This window comes from Talpa europaea (genome assembly GCF_964194135.1).
Source record: "Talpa europaea genome assembly, chromosome: 12".
NCBI lineage: Eukaryota > Metazoa > Chordata > Mammalia > Eulipotyphla > Talpidae > Talpa > Talpa europaea.
Window position 1 is genome coordinate 84,402,332 of NC_140079.1, and position 13,299 is coordinate 84,415,630.

At 41.7% G+C, this 13,299-nt stretch overlaps 1 protein-coding gene across 1 annotated transcript in view; it reads left to right on the forward strand.

Annotated features, from left to right (window-relative positions):
- The window catches only part of LMTK2 (lemur tyrosine kinase 2), a gene marked incomplete at both ends in the record, with an annotated part of 89,230 nt that extends 76,545 nt beyond the window's left edge, over window positions 1-12,685 (forward strand). The window contains 5 exons of the mRNA XM_084248777.1: window positions 483-632; window positions 1,855-4,813; window positions 10,799-10,931; window positions 11,440-11,682; window positions 12,657-12,685. Of these exons, the coding sequence (XP_084104903.1) occupies window positions 483-632; window positions 1,855-4,813; window positions 10,799-10,931; window positions 11,440-11,682; window positions 12,657-12,685 (3,514 nt within the window). The remainder of the gene's footprint in view (window positions 1-482; window positions 633-1,854; window positions 4,814-10,798; window positions 10,932-11,439; window positions 11,683-12,656) is intronic.
- Window positions 12,686-13,299: the final 614 nt, after the last annotated feature.

Consider the following 13,299-nt stretch of genomic DNA (forward strand, 5'->3'; position numbering starts at 1 on the left):
CAGGGAAAAAGATTGCTTGTCCATGAAAGTTTTCTTTAGATATTTTCTGATGTTTACTGCTATTACAAATGGACTTTTTTCCCATCAAAACTCAGAATTCAGAATGTTTATCTTATATCCAACAGCTTTGCTGAACTTAGATCATTCTAATAACTTGAAATAATTTCTTGAGTTTTCAAGTTGACTTGTCAACTTTTCCCTATAGTTATGCTTGTTATTTATGTTTTGTTTTAGTTTTTTTGCATTGGCCAGAACTTCTAAAGTAGTGTTAAATACTGAGTATGAGGGAGGTATTCTTCTTGTACTCCTCGTTTTACTAGAAACGACTCTTTTTAAAATCATGTCAAAGAGCTATCTTTAATAATCTTTCAGTACACACCTTGCCCTTAAAATTATTAATGCCTATACAAATTAAAAGTGTGAATGATGAAAATTTGACATCTAAAGGGAGAAAGAAAGAACCTTTTTTTTCCCTCCCACAGGTCCCTGGGTGTGACGCTTTGGGAGCTTTTTGATAATGCTGCTCAGCCTTATTCCAACCTTTCCAACTTAGATGTCCTCAATCAGGTGATCCGAGAGAGAGACACCAAACTACCTAAGCCCCAGCTGGAGCAGCCTTATTCTGATAGATGGTTAGTAACTCCATGTTTTGTTTACTCTCTTCAAAAAGTAAGCAAATCCCAATTCCATGAATGTTAGTTATATATTTCCTATTTTTTTAAACAGTAGATGTTTGTGTATTATTTATGACTGATCTTAAATTAACATCTATTTTTAAAGCTTAATGATATTTGTGGAAAATGTTTAGAACAAGCAGGAATTTATATATGTAATTACATGCAATAAGAAAAAAATCTGAAGTCTGAAATAATTAGAAAATTCAATATTAAGGGAGTTTCCTATTGTGGGATTGTTTTAAAATGAGGCTATTTACATAATTTATATCTAATTTGTGAAAAAAGTGATAGCATAGGAATAATATTTAATTTGGCAATTGAATACTAATTTTCATAATGTATATTGACATTTGCAAAACAAATTTACTTCTTTTTCAAATTTATAATTTTGCCTCCGGGACTAATTCTTACTCCATTTGCAACCATGATCTGGTTTACCTCTTTAGATCTCTCTCTGTACCAACACATGCCCAGCTGTTATGGCCTCTGAAGCTTGGCATCCTGCATTTAGGTATTGCTCAGGTCCTTAAATTGCTAGAACTATTTCATCCAGAGTAATAACTTGATGTGTACTCTATAAATTTAATACTTAAAAGTTATCTTTGTTTTCCCTTTTGCCCATGGCTTTTATTTGAGAAGTTGCCCTTATTCAGCCAACCCTTTGAAGACTCAGCTCCTGGTGGTGCTTTCTCAGGACTCCATTCTCTACTCCTTTCCCTCCACTATTAGCTCCTCTTATGCTCTTAAGGAGACATGTGCTGCAAAAGATTGTAGTGTTACTCTTTCTCAGAGTAATGGATAGAGATTAGTTACAACTGCCTTTGTCTGAATTCTCGCAAAATAAAGTAAGGGTAAAAACATTAGACAAGTACACAATATCTACATTAGTGGCTAGGTCCCTGGATAAACACCAGAAAAATAGATGACAGGGCAAAAAAATTGCAGTTAGACACTGCAGTGTACTGAGAACACAAAAAAAATTAGTGGACCAAATATTGTATTTCTTCATTTCCTCCTTCACCGTAAACTCACCATGAACTGAACTTCATAAGGTTGGTAATGAGTAAGTGTAGGAACTTTTGGGGCATTGAGCTGGCTTAAGGGCCTTTGTGACATCATTTCTTGCTTTTAAAAAGTTTATTATTCCTCCATTAATTACCTCTTATGTGTCACTCAGGTATGAAGTTTTACAGTTCTGCTGGCTGTCACCAGACAAGAGACCAGCTGCTGAAGACGTGCATAGGCTGCTTACCTACCTACGCATGCAAAGCCAGAGGGACTCAGAAGTTGACTTTGAACAACAGTGGAATGCTCTTAAACCAAATACAAATAGCAGAGACACTTCCAATAATGCTGCATTCCCAATTCTCGACCATTTTACCAGAGATCGCCTTGGTCGTGAAATGGAGGAAGTCCTCACTGTGACTGAAACAAGCCAGGGCCTGAGCTTCGAGTATGTTTGGGAGGCTGCTAAGCATGACCATTTTGATGAGCACAGTCGGGGCCACCCAGAGGAAGCCTTGTCCTACACAAGCATCTTCTTCCCAGTTGAAGTCTTTGAGAGTTCACTTTCAGATCCTGGGCCTGGGAAACAAGATGGCAGTGGCCAGGATGTTTCGCTTAGGGCTCCTGGAGTGGTTCCGGTATTTGATGCTCACAACCTTTCTGTTGGCAGTGACTATTACATCCAATTAGAAGAAAAGAGTGGTAGCAATTTGGAGCTTGATTACCCGCCTGCACTGCTCACGACTGAAATGGACAATCCAGAAAGGACGAGTGATAAGGCATCCCAGTCGCTTGCTCTCAGGAATCTTGAATTTGAGGAGTCTAGTACAGATGAGGATTTCTTCCAAAACAGTGTAGACCCCAAAGATTCCAGCATGCCTGAGGTTGTACATGCCACCAGGGGACCTGAGAGCCCTTTCAACAATATATTTAATGATCTTGACAAATCAGAGGATTTGCCCAGTCACCAAAAAATATTTGATTTAATGGAATTAAATGGAGTTCAAGCTGACTTTAAGCCAACCACTTTAAGTTCAAGTTTGGATGATCCCAAAGAGTCAGCAATAACATACCACTTTGAGAAGGAAAAACCCCATAAGCTTTTTGATTGTGAGCCTCTTTGCTTAACAGAAAACCTTATGCACCAAGATAACTTTGACCCACAGAAAATTCAGGAATTGTCGGAAAACTTTTTATTTCTTCAAGAGAAAAAATTACTAAAAGATTCATTGGAACATGTAAATGATCTTCAAACAGAACTTAAAAATGCTGGTTTTACTGAAACTATATTAGAAACTCCGTGTAGAAACTCTTTAACCACTGAGTTTAAATTTGCTGAAAATATACCAGATATTTCTTTGTTGCAGGAAAATGTAAGTGTGAAAGGTAAAGATTCAGGGGTCATGCTTGAGGACAGCACCTCGACTACCTCCTTGCAGGCTTCCCTGGAAGTGCAGGTGCCCCCTACCTCACTCAAAACAGAAGGAACGCTTCATAATGTACCTCCAGATATGTTCCTGAAGCAAGGAGAAACCAAGCCCACTTGTTTAGATGTCGGTGTCCATGAAGACCGCCTCTGCCAAGAAACAAGTCCAGACTCCGTGACCATCCCAACTGAAGTTCCCTCGACTGATGCTGGAACACATGGCACTGGAGACAGGTCCCATGGCTTGACTCACCACTGTGAGGAAACCCTGAGATGGACTGAAACTGACTCACTTCTTGTTGATGACATTTTTGCCAGTAAGGTGAGTATAGGGAGCAGTCTTCCAGAACCGAGACAGGACTCACAAAATCAGTCACTTACAGAAAATCACTCCAGTAATAGTCTGCTGGAGAAAAACTTGGAAGCTGTGGAGACTCTGAATCATCTGAATTTTAAAGATGCTACAAAAGAGATGGGCTTGACATCTGCCCTTTCCTCAGACTCCACCAGTCAAGATAGCCTTTTAGAAGACAGCTTATCAACACCTATTCCGACTTCGGAACAGTCTGTGGAGACCCCCGACTCTCTGGATTCAGTGGATGTTCGTGAAGTTTTATTGGGGTCTTTGGGCACTCACACTCCTCAGAAACTCCTGCCCCCTGACAAGCCTGCAGACAGTGGCTACGAGACGGAAAACCTGGAGTCTCCTGAATGGACTCTGCACCCTGCTCCCGATGGAGCCTCAGCCTCAGCCTCTGACTCAGCCACAGCCCATGATTGTGGTCCTGACAGTTTACCTCCCAACCCCATTATTGTCATCTCAGATGCAGCTGATGGCCATAGAGGTACAGAAGTGACCTCACAGACTTTTGCACTTGGTTCCCAGAGCTCCTACCGAGACTCTGCTTATTTCTCAGATAATGATTCTGAACCTGATAAGAAGTCCGAGGGTGTCCCGGCAACTTCAGCATCAGCCTCAGAGTTGGTAACGGATCAGGCCCTACCTGAACCAGTCATCCTAGAACAGAGCCTGGAAATCAAAAATAGTCTTCCAGACCAAAGTTGTCAGTCTGCTTTGCAGAATTCCAGTCACCTAGAGTTAGGAGAAACAGCAGAACCAGCACCCACTGACATTTCTAAACAGACACATCCTCCTGAAGATGTGGCGGGAAGTCCCTTGTTGAACTTGGAGCTGAGCAGCGGTGAGGACTTGGAGGCACAAGAGGATCACCCCTGCACGCTGGCCTCCACTGGAACCAACACTAATGAACTCCTCGCCTTTGCAAATTCCACCCTCCACTCTGGTAGCCCAGCAGACCTGATAGCTGATAAGTCCTTTTCCAGCCACTCTGAGGGCCCCAAGTTGAAGGAACCAGACATTGAAGGGAAATACTTGGGAAAACTTGGTGTGTCAGGGACGCTTGATCTCTCTGAGGATGGAATCGATGCAGATGAGGAAGATGAAAACAGCGATGACTCAGACGACGACCTGCGGGCGTTCAATCTTCACAGCCTCAGCTCTGAGTCAGAGGACGAGACAGAGCACCCTGTGCCTGTGATCCTCAGCAACGAGGATGGGAGGCACCTACGGAGCCTGTTGAAACCCTCAGCCTCTGTTGCCCTTGACCAGTTGCCCGAAGACTGGAAAAAAGAAAAGAAAGCTGTGACATTTTTTGATGATGTCACGGTTTATCTGTTTGACCAGGTATCTTATCTCTGAATTGTCATAGTAGAGAATTCCAGAATGTGTTGGGAAATTGAGTGTGATGTGTTTTCCTGATTGCCATTTTGGGGCTACAGATTGTTTTATAATTTCTAAAAAGAAAGTAATTTGGGAGTTACTGCCAGTTCCAGTCCTAGAATTCATGTGTGTGGTGGGGTGAGGCAATGCGTGATCTCACCCTGGTAGTCTGAGATGCATCTGTATGTTCTGTTTCATTAGCGGTCCCCTGTGGGTGTGTTACATGTTATTCATTCATCTGTTGGCTGGCTTGACATTTTTTGTTTTCATGATTTTTAATTTTATTTTTTTAGTAATTAGTAAAATTGACCCTTTTGTACCATTATATGAGCGTCAGTGTTCATGTGACTGCCCCACAATTGTGGTACAGAACAGTTCCCTCACTCTGTGCTCCCTCCTTATCCCATCTGCCCTCTGATCCTAATCCCCAGAACCACGATATGTTCTCAGTCACTTTAGTTTTGTCTTTAAGAATGTCATCTGAATGGATTCACAAGGTATATAACCTTAGGCTGACTGTTTTTACTCAGCACATAATTCCTTTTGAGATCATCCAATTCTTGCTTATATCAATAGTTCCTTCCTTTCCATCACTGAGTAGTATTCCAGGGTCTGGATATATCCCAGTGTGTTTCACCATCACCCATCGAAGGACATTTGGGCTTTTCCACTTGACAACACACATAAAAGCTGCTTTGAACAGCTAGGTAAGGGTTGGTATGTGTAGACATAAATATTTCTTCTCTGGGATAATGATGTAAGAGTGTGAGTGCTAGTTGTATGGTATGTACATATTTATTTTTTTAAGAAGGTATCAGCTTTCCAAGTGGCTGTACTAGTTTACATTCTCCTACCAGCAGTGCCCAAAAGGTCCAGTTTGTCAGCATCCTTGCCAGCATTTGGTACTGTCATTATTTTGATTTCTCTAGTGGGTAACCCCATATCTCATCGTAGTCTTTTTTTTTTTAAAGATTTATTTTTATTTATTTATACAAGCACTGGGTACAGTCAGAAGCGCGGGAGGGTGAGAGAATTCACCAGAGCCAGAGCGGGGAGCAGAGCAGGCAGAAGGACTGAAGCACACTGCTGAGGGGAGCAGCAGGCCGCAGGAGAGGTCTGCGCGCCATGTGGGACCCTCCTCCAGGGGCTGGGGAGCAGCCAGGGATCGAACCAGCGCTGCAGAGGCTGCGGGCAGCCTCGCAGCCCAGCGCACAACCGCTGCACCACCAGGGGAGGCCCTGTAAACAGTATTTTTAAAATATTGGTTTCCATTTGTTCCTTGCCGGTTTATAAAAGTGTGATTGATTGTTGTATGTTAACTCTGTGCCCTGCAATTTAACTACTCACTCATTCTAGTAAGTTTTTTGGGGGTGGTTTGTGTTTTGGAAAATTTTTTTTGTGGTTGTCTTCATAAACAATCATGTTGCTTGCAATAGGGATAAATTTATTTCTTCCTTACCATTTTGTAAGTTCTTTATTTACTTATTTTTTCTTACCTGTTACACCAGCTAGGATTTCTAGTACAAATAGGAGTGATGTGTGTGCCCAAGACATCCTGGCATTTTTTTTTTTTTTTAAGATTTATTTATTTATTTATACAAGCACTGGGTACAGTCAGAAGCACGGGAGGGTGAGAGAATTCACCAGAGCCAAAGCAGGGAACAAAACAGGCAGACTGACGAAATACACTGCTGAGGGGAGCAGCGGGCGTGGCAGGAGAGGTCTGTCGTGACATGTGGGACCCTTGCCTACGGCTGGGCATCGAGCGGCACTGCAGAGGCTGCGGGCAGCTTCGCAGCCCAGCGCAGCACAGTGCTCAACTGCTGCGCCACCAGGGGAGGCCCAAGACATCCTGGCTTTGAACCCAGTCCTAGCAGAAAAGTACTCAGTCTTTCACCATTGATTGTGATGTAGATATTTTTTGGTAGATGCTGTTTATCAAATATCAAGAACCAATGAAAGAAGTTTCTCTCTTATTAGTTTGAGAGAATTTTATCCTGAACAGATGTTGAATTTCATCAAGTACATTTTTAAAAATATATTTTCTTGCATCATTGTTTCAAATGCATTTTATAAATTAGTTGAGAGGAGCATGTTCTTCTGTTACTATGGTAGATTACATTCGTTGATTTTCAAATTTTAGTCACCCTTGCCTTTCTGGAATAAAACCCTCTTAGTTCTAAGGGTTTGCTTTTTTGTTGTTGTTATGTGTTACTGGATTTGATTTGCTAACAGTTGAGAATTTTTGTGTCTGTATTCATGAGGTATATTAATCTAGTTTGGAGGGTGTAGCAGATTTTTTTCTTTTTCATTTGGGCACTGTCAGGTTTTGGTATCAAGGGCAAGGGCATGCTGGCCTCATATAATGTGTTGGAAAGTATTATGTCCTCTTTCTGGAAGGGATTGTAAAGATTTCTTAATCTTTCCAAAGAACTCTTTTGATTTCATGGAATTTTTTTTTTTCTTTCTGGTTTTCTTTTCAGTTTTGCTGCTTTATCTTTATTATTTCCTTCTCTCTACTTACTTTTTTAGATGCTTAAGGTAGAAATTTAGGATTTGACACCTCTTCTCTATTATATGAATATTTATAGTATCTAACACTGTAACGGTCACTCTGTACTACTTGCATCACACACATTTTAATATGTTGTATTTTCATCAGTTCAAAATATTTTATAATTTTATTTGAGACTTCCCCTTTGAGCCCTGGACTGTAAATATTGTTTGATTTCCAAGGGTTGAAGATTTTGCATTTTTCCATTATTGATTTCTAGTCATTAGACTTTCCATTAGACCACCCATTATGGTCAGAGATTATATTTTTATGTGGTTTCAATTCTTTTAAATTTGTTTAGGTTTGTTTTAGAGTTAGGATATGGTCTCTCTTGGTGAATGTGCCATGTGTACCTGAAAGAATGTGTCTTTTGCCTTTGGTTGGGCAGATTGTTCTATTAATGTCATTTAGATTTGGTTGATTGATGTTGTTCAGTTCTGTGTTATTGCTGATTTTTGTCTGTTCTACCTGTTGCTGAGGGGAAGTATTGAAATCCCCAAATATAATTGTGAACTTGTCTTTCTTTTCATTTCTATCAGTTTTTGTGTCATCAGTTTTACAGCTCTGTTGTTACTGCATACACATTTAAGATTATTATATCTCTTTGTTGAATTAATCATTGAACTCTTTGTTGAATTGATTGTTTAATCATTATGTGATGTCATTTATGCCTTTGTCTCATATTAATGCATCAGTTGATATGAAAATGTAATATGCAGCTACTTCGACTTTCTTTTAATTGGCATTTGTATGATGGATCTTTTCTCATCCTTACACTTTTAATCTATCTATATCATTATATGACATTAGCTTCTTGTAGAAAGCCTATAGTTTGGGTCATGTTTTTTAGTCTCTTCTGAAAATCTGTATCTTGTGATTGATGTTCTTTGACCTCTTAGATTTCATATAATTACTTATATGTCTGGATCTAGGTTTGTGCCATTTTATTCATTTCTGTTTATTCCTCTGGCTCTTATTTCTCTTTCATGGCTTTGTTTGGATAATTTGAACAATATTTAGTATTACCTGTTATGTTTTTACTATGTATCTTAGAGTTTTATAGTGGTTCTTGGGAATCCAATATAAATAACTTTTCACAGTATACCTAGAATCAATACTTTACCATTGCAAATGGAATGTGGAAACCATTCTACTCTGTAGGCCTTTTACTAAATCTCCCCCCTTTTCTTGAATTGTCTGGTGTATTATATACACTTATATTGAAAACCCATCAGACAGTGCTATATGTATGCTTCACTTCCAGTAAAATATGTTTTAAGAAACTCCAGAGAGGGCCTCCCCGGTGGCGCAGCGGTAGAGCGCTGGGTTGCGAAGCTGCCCGCGGCCTCTGCGGTGCCGGTTCAATCCCCGGCTGCTCCCCGGCCACCGGAGGAGGGTCCCACATGGCGCGCAGACCTCTCCTGCCGCCCGCTGCTCCCCTCAGCAGTGTACTTCGGTCCTTCTGCCTGCTCTGCCCCTCGCTCTGGCTCTGGTGAATTCTCTCACCCTCCCGCGCTTCTGACTGTACCCAGTGCATGTATAAACAAAACAAACAAGCAAACAAATAAATAAAGAAAAACATGCCTCTATTAAAAAAAAAAAAAAGAAAGAAAGAAACTCCAGAGAAGAGCAGTGTTTTATTTACCCAGATAGTTACTATAGTTACTGCTGTTTTCTTTTTCTCATATTTGATGTTCTAGGTTTCATTGGTATAGTTTTTCCTTGCCTTTTTTTTTAAAGCGAATCTGACAATTCTCTTAATTTCTCTCCATCTGGGATCTTCTTTATTTCACACTCATTCCTTAAAGATATTTTCCCTGAATATAGACTGCTAAGTTGCCCCCCCCCTTTTTTTTATTTAGCATTATCTGAAATTTCTTCATCTTTAGTTTTAAGTAGTTTGATTTTGGGGGTGGATTTCTGGATTATGGGCATGAATTTCTTTGTGTTTATACCATTTATGATTTGCTGAACTTCTAGAATCTGTAGTTATATGTCTTTCACCAAATGTGAGACATTTTCAGCCATTGTTTCTTTAGATAACTTTCTACCACACTCTGTTTCCTCTTCTGGGACTCTAGTATTAGACCTGATGGTTTTGTCTTATAGATCCTAAGGTCTGTTCCTTTCCCACAGTCCCCCAATTATTTTTATTCTCGGTATTGTTCATATTGTTTCTATTGATCTACTTCTCATTCACTTTTTTTTTTTCTGTGTCATCTCCAGTCAGCTTTTGAGTCCAGTGAGTTTTTAAATTTAGGTTATTGTGTTTTTCTCATTTGAAATTTGCATTTTGATATCCTTTTTATCACCTGTTCTTTTGGTGAGATTTTTCTGTATTTTTGTTCAAAACTGTTACGCTTAATGTAAGAGCATTTTAAAAATAGTCTTTTTCAAATAATTCCAACATCCCTGTCTACTTGTTTATTGTCTTTTCCCCTCTGAATTAAGATTTTCCTGATGCTTTGTATGCTGAGTAATTTTAGATTGTATCTTTATTCAATGTTTTGTGATGTGTCTTATTACTTATATTTTGTGGAGAATGTTGATATATTTGCCTTAGTGGGCATTGATCCATTTGGGTTTATGTTATAAGTTCTGACCAGTCTTCTGTGGATTGGGATTTCAGTGTGAGTTCCCCTTTCCAAGTCTTTGCTGTCCTGTTTGGACCTGTCCTGGTACATGTCACACCCACTGATTGACTGGAACTTGGCAGCAGTCTCCCTGCAGTTCATTTCTCAGCACTTGGGTGTGCTGTGCAGGTGCAGGATCAGATCTGCCATGCACAGCTCAGAGGGAAAACTGGGAGTTCACAAACTACTTTATGGGGTCATTTTCCTGAGCTCTTTCCTCTCCATGATGTTCGTGGTACTTTCTGATGTCTTAGACTCAGAGACAAAACAGTGAGATGGGGGGAGGAGGGACTCTCCTCTGCCTCAGCGATTATATGTCCTCCAGGTGGAGAGAAAGTGTCACTGCCCTCAGGATTATAGGTGTCTGCCAGCCAGACAGGGACTGGGATTAAGAGAACAGAGAAAAGAGAGAGAAAACATAGAATTTCCTTTCTACTTTGAGCTCAGAAGACCCCCTTCATGCTTCCAGAACCAGAGCCAAAGGGCTTCTGGAGTTTTCTCTGTTCATACCACTGCTCACTTTGAATTTCACAGGAGATATTGGGGCAGTGAACTCATTGCTGGTTGGTTGTATTTTGAATTCTAGTGTTTTGCCCAGGTTTCAGAGCTGCATGGTAGGACGGACAAGGCCACCTTCTCCAGGAATCCAACGTTTAAAAGTGAACATTGCTCACTGAGATGAACTGCCAGTCTGTGATACATACATTGGCAGCTTCCCATGAGCAGGCTTTTGCTGATGGGAATTTCTGCTTCACTTTTCAGGAGACCCCAACCAAGGAGCTGGGGCACTGCGGAGGAGAAGCTCACAGTCCTGAGCAAAGCAGCACAGCACCATCATCAGGTTCTCCCTACCTGAGCAGGTGCATAAATTCTGAAAGTTCAACTGATGAAGAAGGTATTTCACTTCTTAGTGACTAGAAACTAGAAGATCGTGCCTTGTGAACATTGCATTTTTTTAAAGATTTATTTATTTATGCATACAAGAACTGGGTACAGACCAGATGCGTGGGAGGGTGAGAGGATTCACCAGACAGAGTAGGGAGCAGAACAGGCAGATCTACTGATATACACTGCTGAGGGGAGCCGTGGATGAGACAGGAAAGGTCTGCTGTGCCGTGTGGGTCAGCTCCCTGGCCAGGGATCAAACTCGTGCTGCCGTGGCTGCTGATAGCTTCATAGTGCTGACACTTAACCTCTTGCGCCACTAGGGAGGCCCACATTGCAAATTTTTTGAAGCTAACTGAACATATTGCTTTAAATGGTCCCTTGTGAAACATGTGGAGTGGCTCTGCCACCTGTCACCCAAGTGGGCGTGTTGTTCTGTCCAGCACACCTGTGCATTTGCGCTCACCTCTGTTCTTTATCATGAAATGATGAAAGAATTTTTTTTTTTTAACGCTTAGGTGGAGGCTTTGAATGGGATGATGACTTCTCCCCAGATCCTTTTATGTCAAAGACAACAAGTAATCTTCTTAGTTCCAAGCCTTCACTTCAAACATCAAAGTATTTTTCTCCTCCGCCACCCCCCCGGAGTGCAGAGCAGAGCTGGCCTCACGCGTCTCCATATTCCAGATTCTCCATCTCTCCTGCCAACATCGCCAGCCTCTCTCTCACACACCTCACCGACTCCGACATCGAGCAAGGAGGTGAGGAGCATGTGCACTGGGGGTGGGTGTCAGCCTGGTGACCCTCCTTGCCAGGCTTGAATGCATGTTAATTTGATCTGTTCTGGTATTTGCTAAGGTCATAAATTGTTAAGCTCTCACAATCTTGACAGTGTGTGCTTGGGGGCCACACCCCCACTATTAGTCCTCTGTTACTCCACAAGCTTTTTACTACTTGCAGATGCCCCCTGCGGGGCTGGGCAACCCAAACAAGTGGAGCCTAGCTCTGGGTCACTAGAATTTTCCCTGGGGTGTACTCTGCCTGCCTTCTTTTTCTTCCTTAAGATTTAAGTCCTAGTCTGAATTAAGGTCCCAGTTCCATCTCTACTTTCTCCTGGAGAAAATAAACTCTTAAGAAAGTTTATGCTGTTGGAACATTTGGCCCCTTGAGTTAAGGATTGAGCCCAAACGTGCTCTGGTTTTTCCCCGGAATGTTGATTTTGCCATTAAGTTCTGGTCTTTGTGATACCAGAGGTCTGGGTGGGAAGTCATGGGCAGGGCACATTTGAAGTTGTATTATCTGAACATATGGATCCTTTTTTTCCCCATAACTAGATTGAAAGATAAATGCTAATAGGCACATTTTTTATTTGAAGTTTGCTGATCAAATAATAACTGAAATATAAAGAGCTTTTATTTGTGTTTGAGCTATGTTTAATTGTACCGATTAGATAATGCCCATTACCTAACGATCTGTCAGAGGGACATCAGAGCTGGTTTTCTCCTGTGCCCCCAGCACTGACATTGACCCAGCGTGTGAGCTGAGCAGATGTGTTCGCGAGAGTCTGGCAGGTGCTGCTGTAAAAGGACAAAAACATGCAGCTTGTGCAGGTGGTGGACAGCCGCACTTCTAGCTTCAGTTCCCTTTTCTGCGGCAGAGAACAGATGCTGGCCAGGCTATTTTTATCTGTGATGATCATTTAAAAACCCAGTTTTGCTTGCTCTTTCCTAAATAGGAAGCAGTGAAGATGGAGAAAAAGATTAGGTGGGTGCTCATGCACTCTTGGGGTCCCTGGCTGCTCCCCCTCCCAGTGGCGTTCCTGCGCTGCCAGCCAAGCAACGACATGCACTCGCCATCTGCCGAGACCGGACAGAGAGCGACTCAGGAGATGGAGGGGAGTGGCGCTGGGTCAGGTGCCCAAGTAGGAGGCCTGGCTGAAGGCACGTCCATCCACGCAGTCTGCCACCTGCACAGCGAACCTCCCACCCGGGGAAGTGCCCACGCTCGGGCATCTGGGGTGGCGCCTGCCTCGCTCTGGCATGTGCGGACTGCAGGCTCGGAACTGTATCTGGTTTCCACACCGGCTGTTCTCTGTGTCCACGTTGTGCATCCTGGTCTGTGCACAGCCCGGAGGACGCATGATGGAATGGGCACCAGTGAGCCATATTTATTGTTTTCAAAGAAATCACTAATTGCTTTCTGTAATTGCACTGTGGATAAATGTTCTAAGAGTCCCTGATATTGTACAGAATCTTAAATTATTCAAGGAAACTAAGGCAGGTCAAGCTGGTGCTATCCACTAGTTTGATTTTTTTTTTCTGTTTTATAGTTTGTTTGCTCTGCATGGTACTTGTAAAGCTTAAATATTTTGAGTGTTA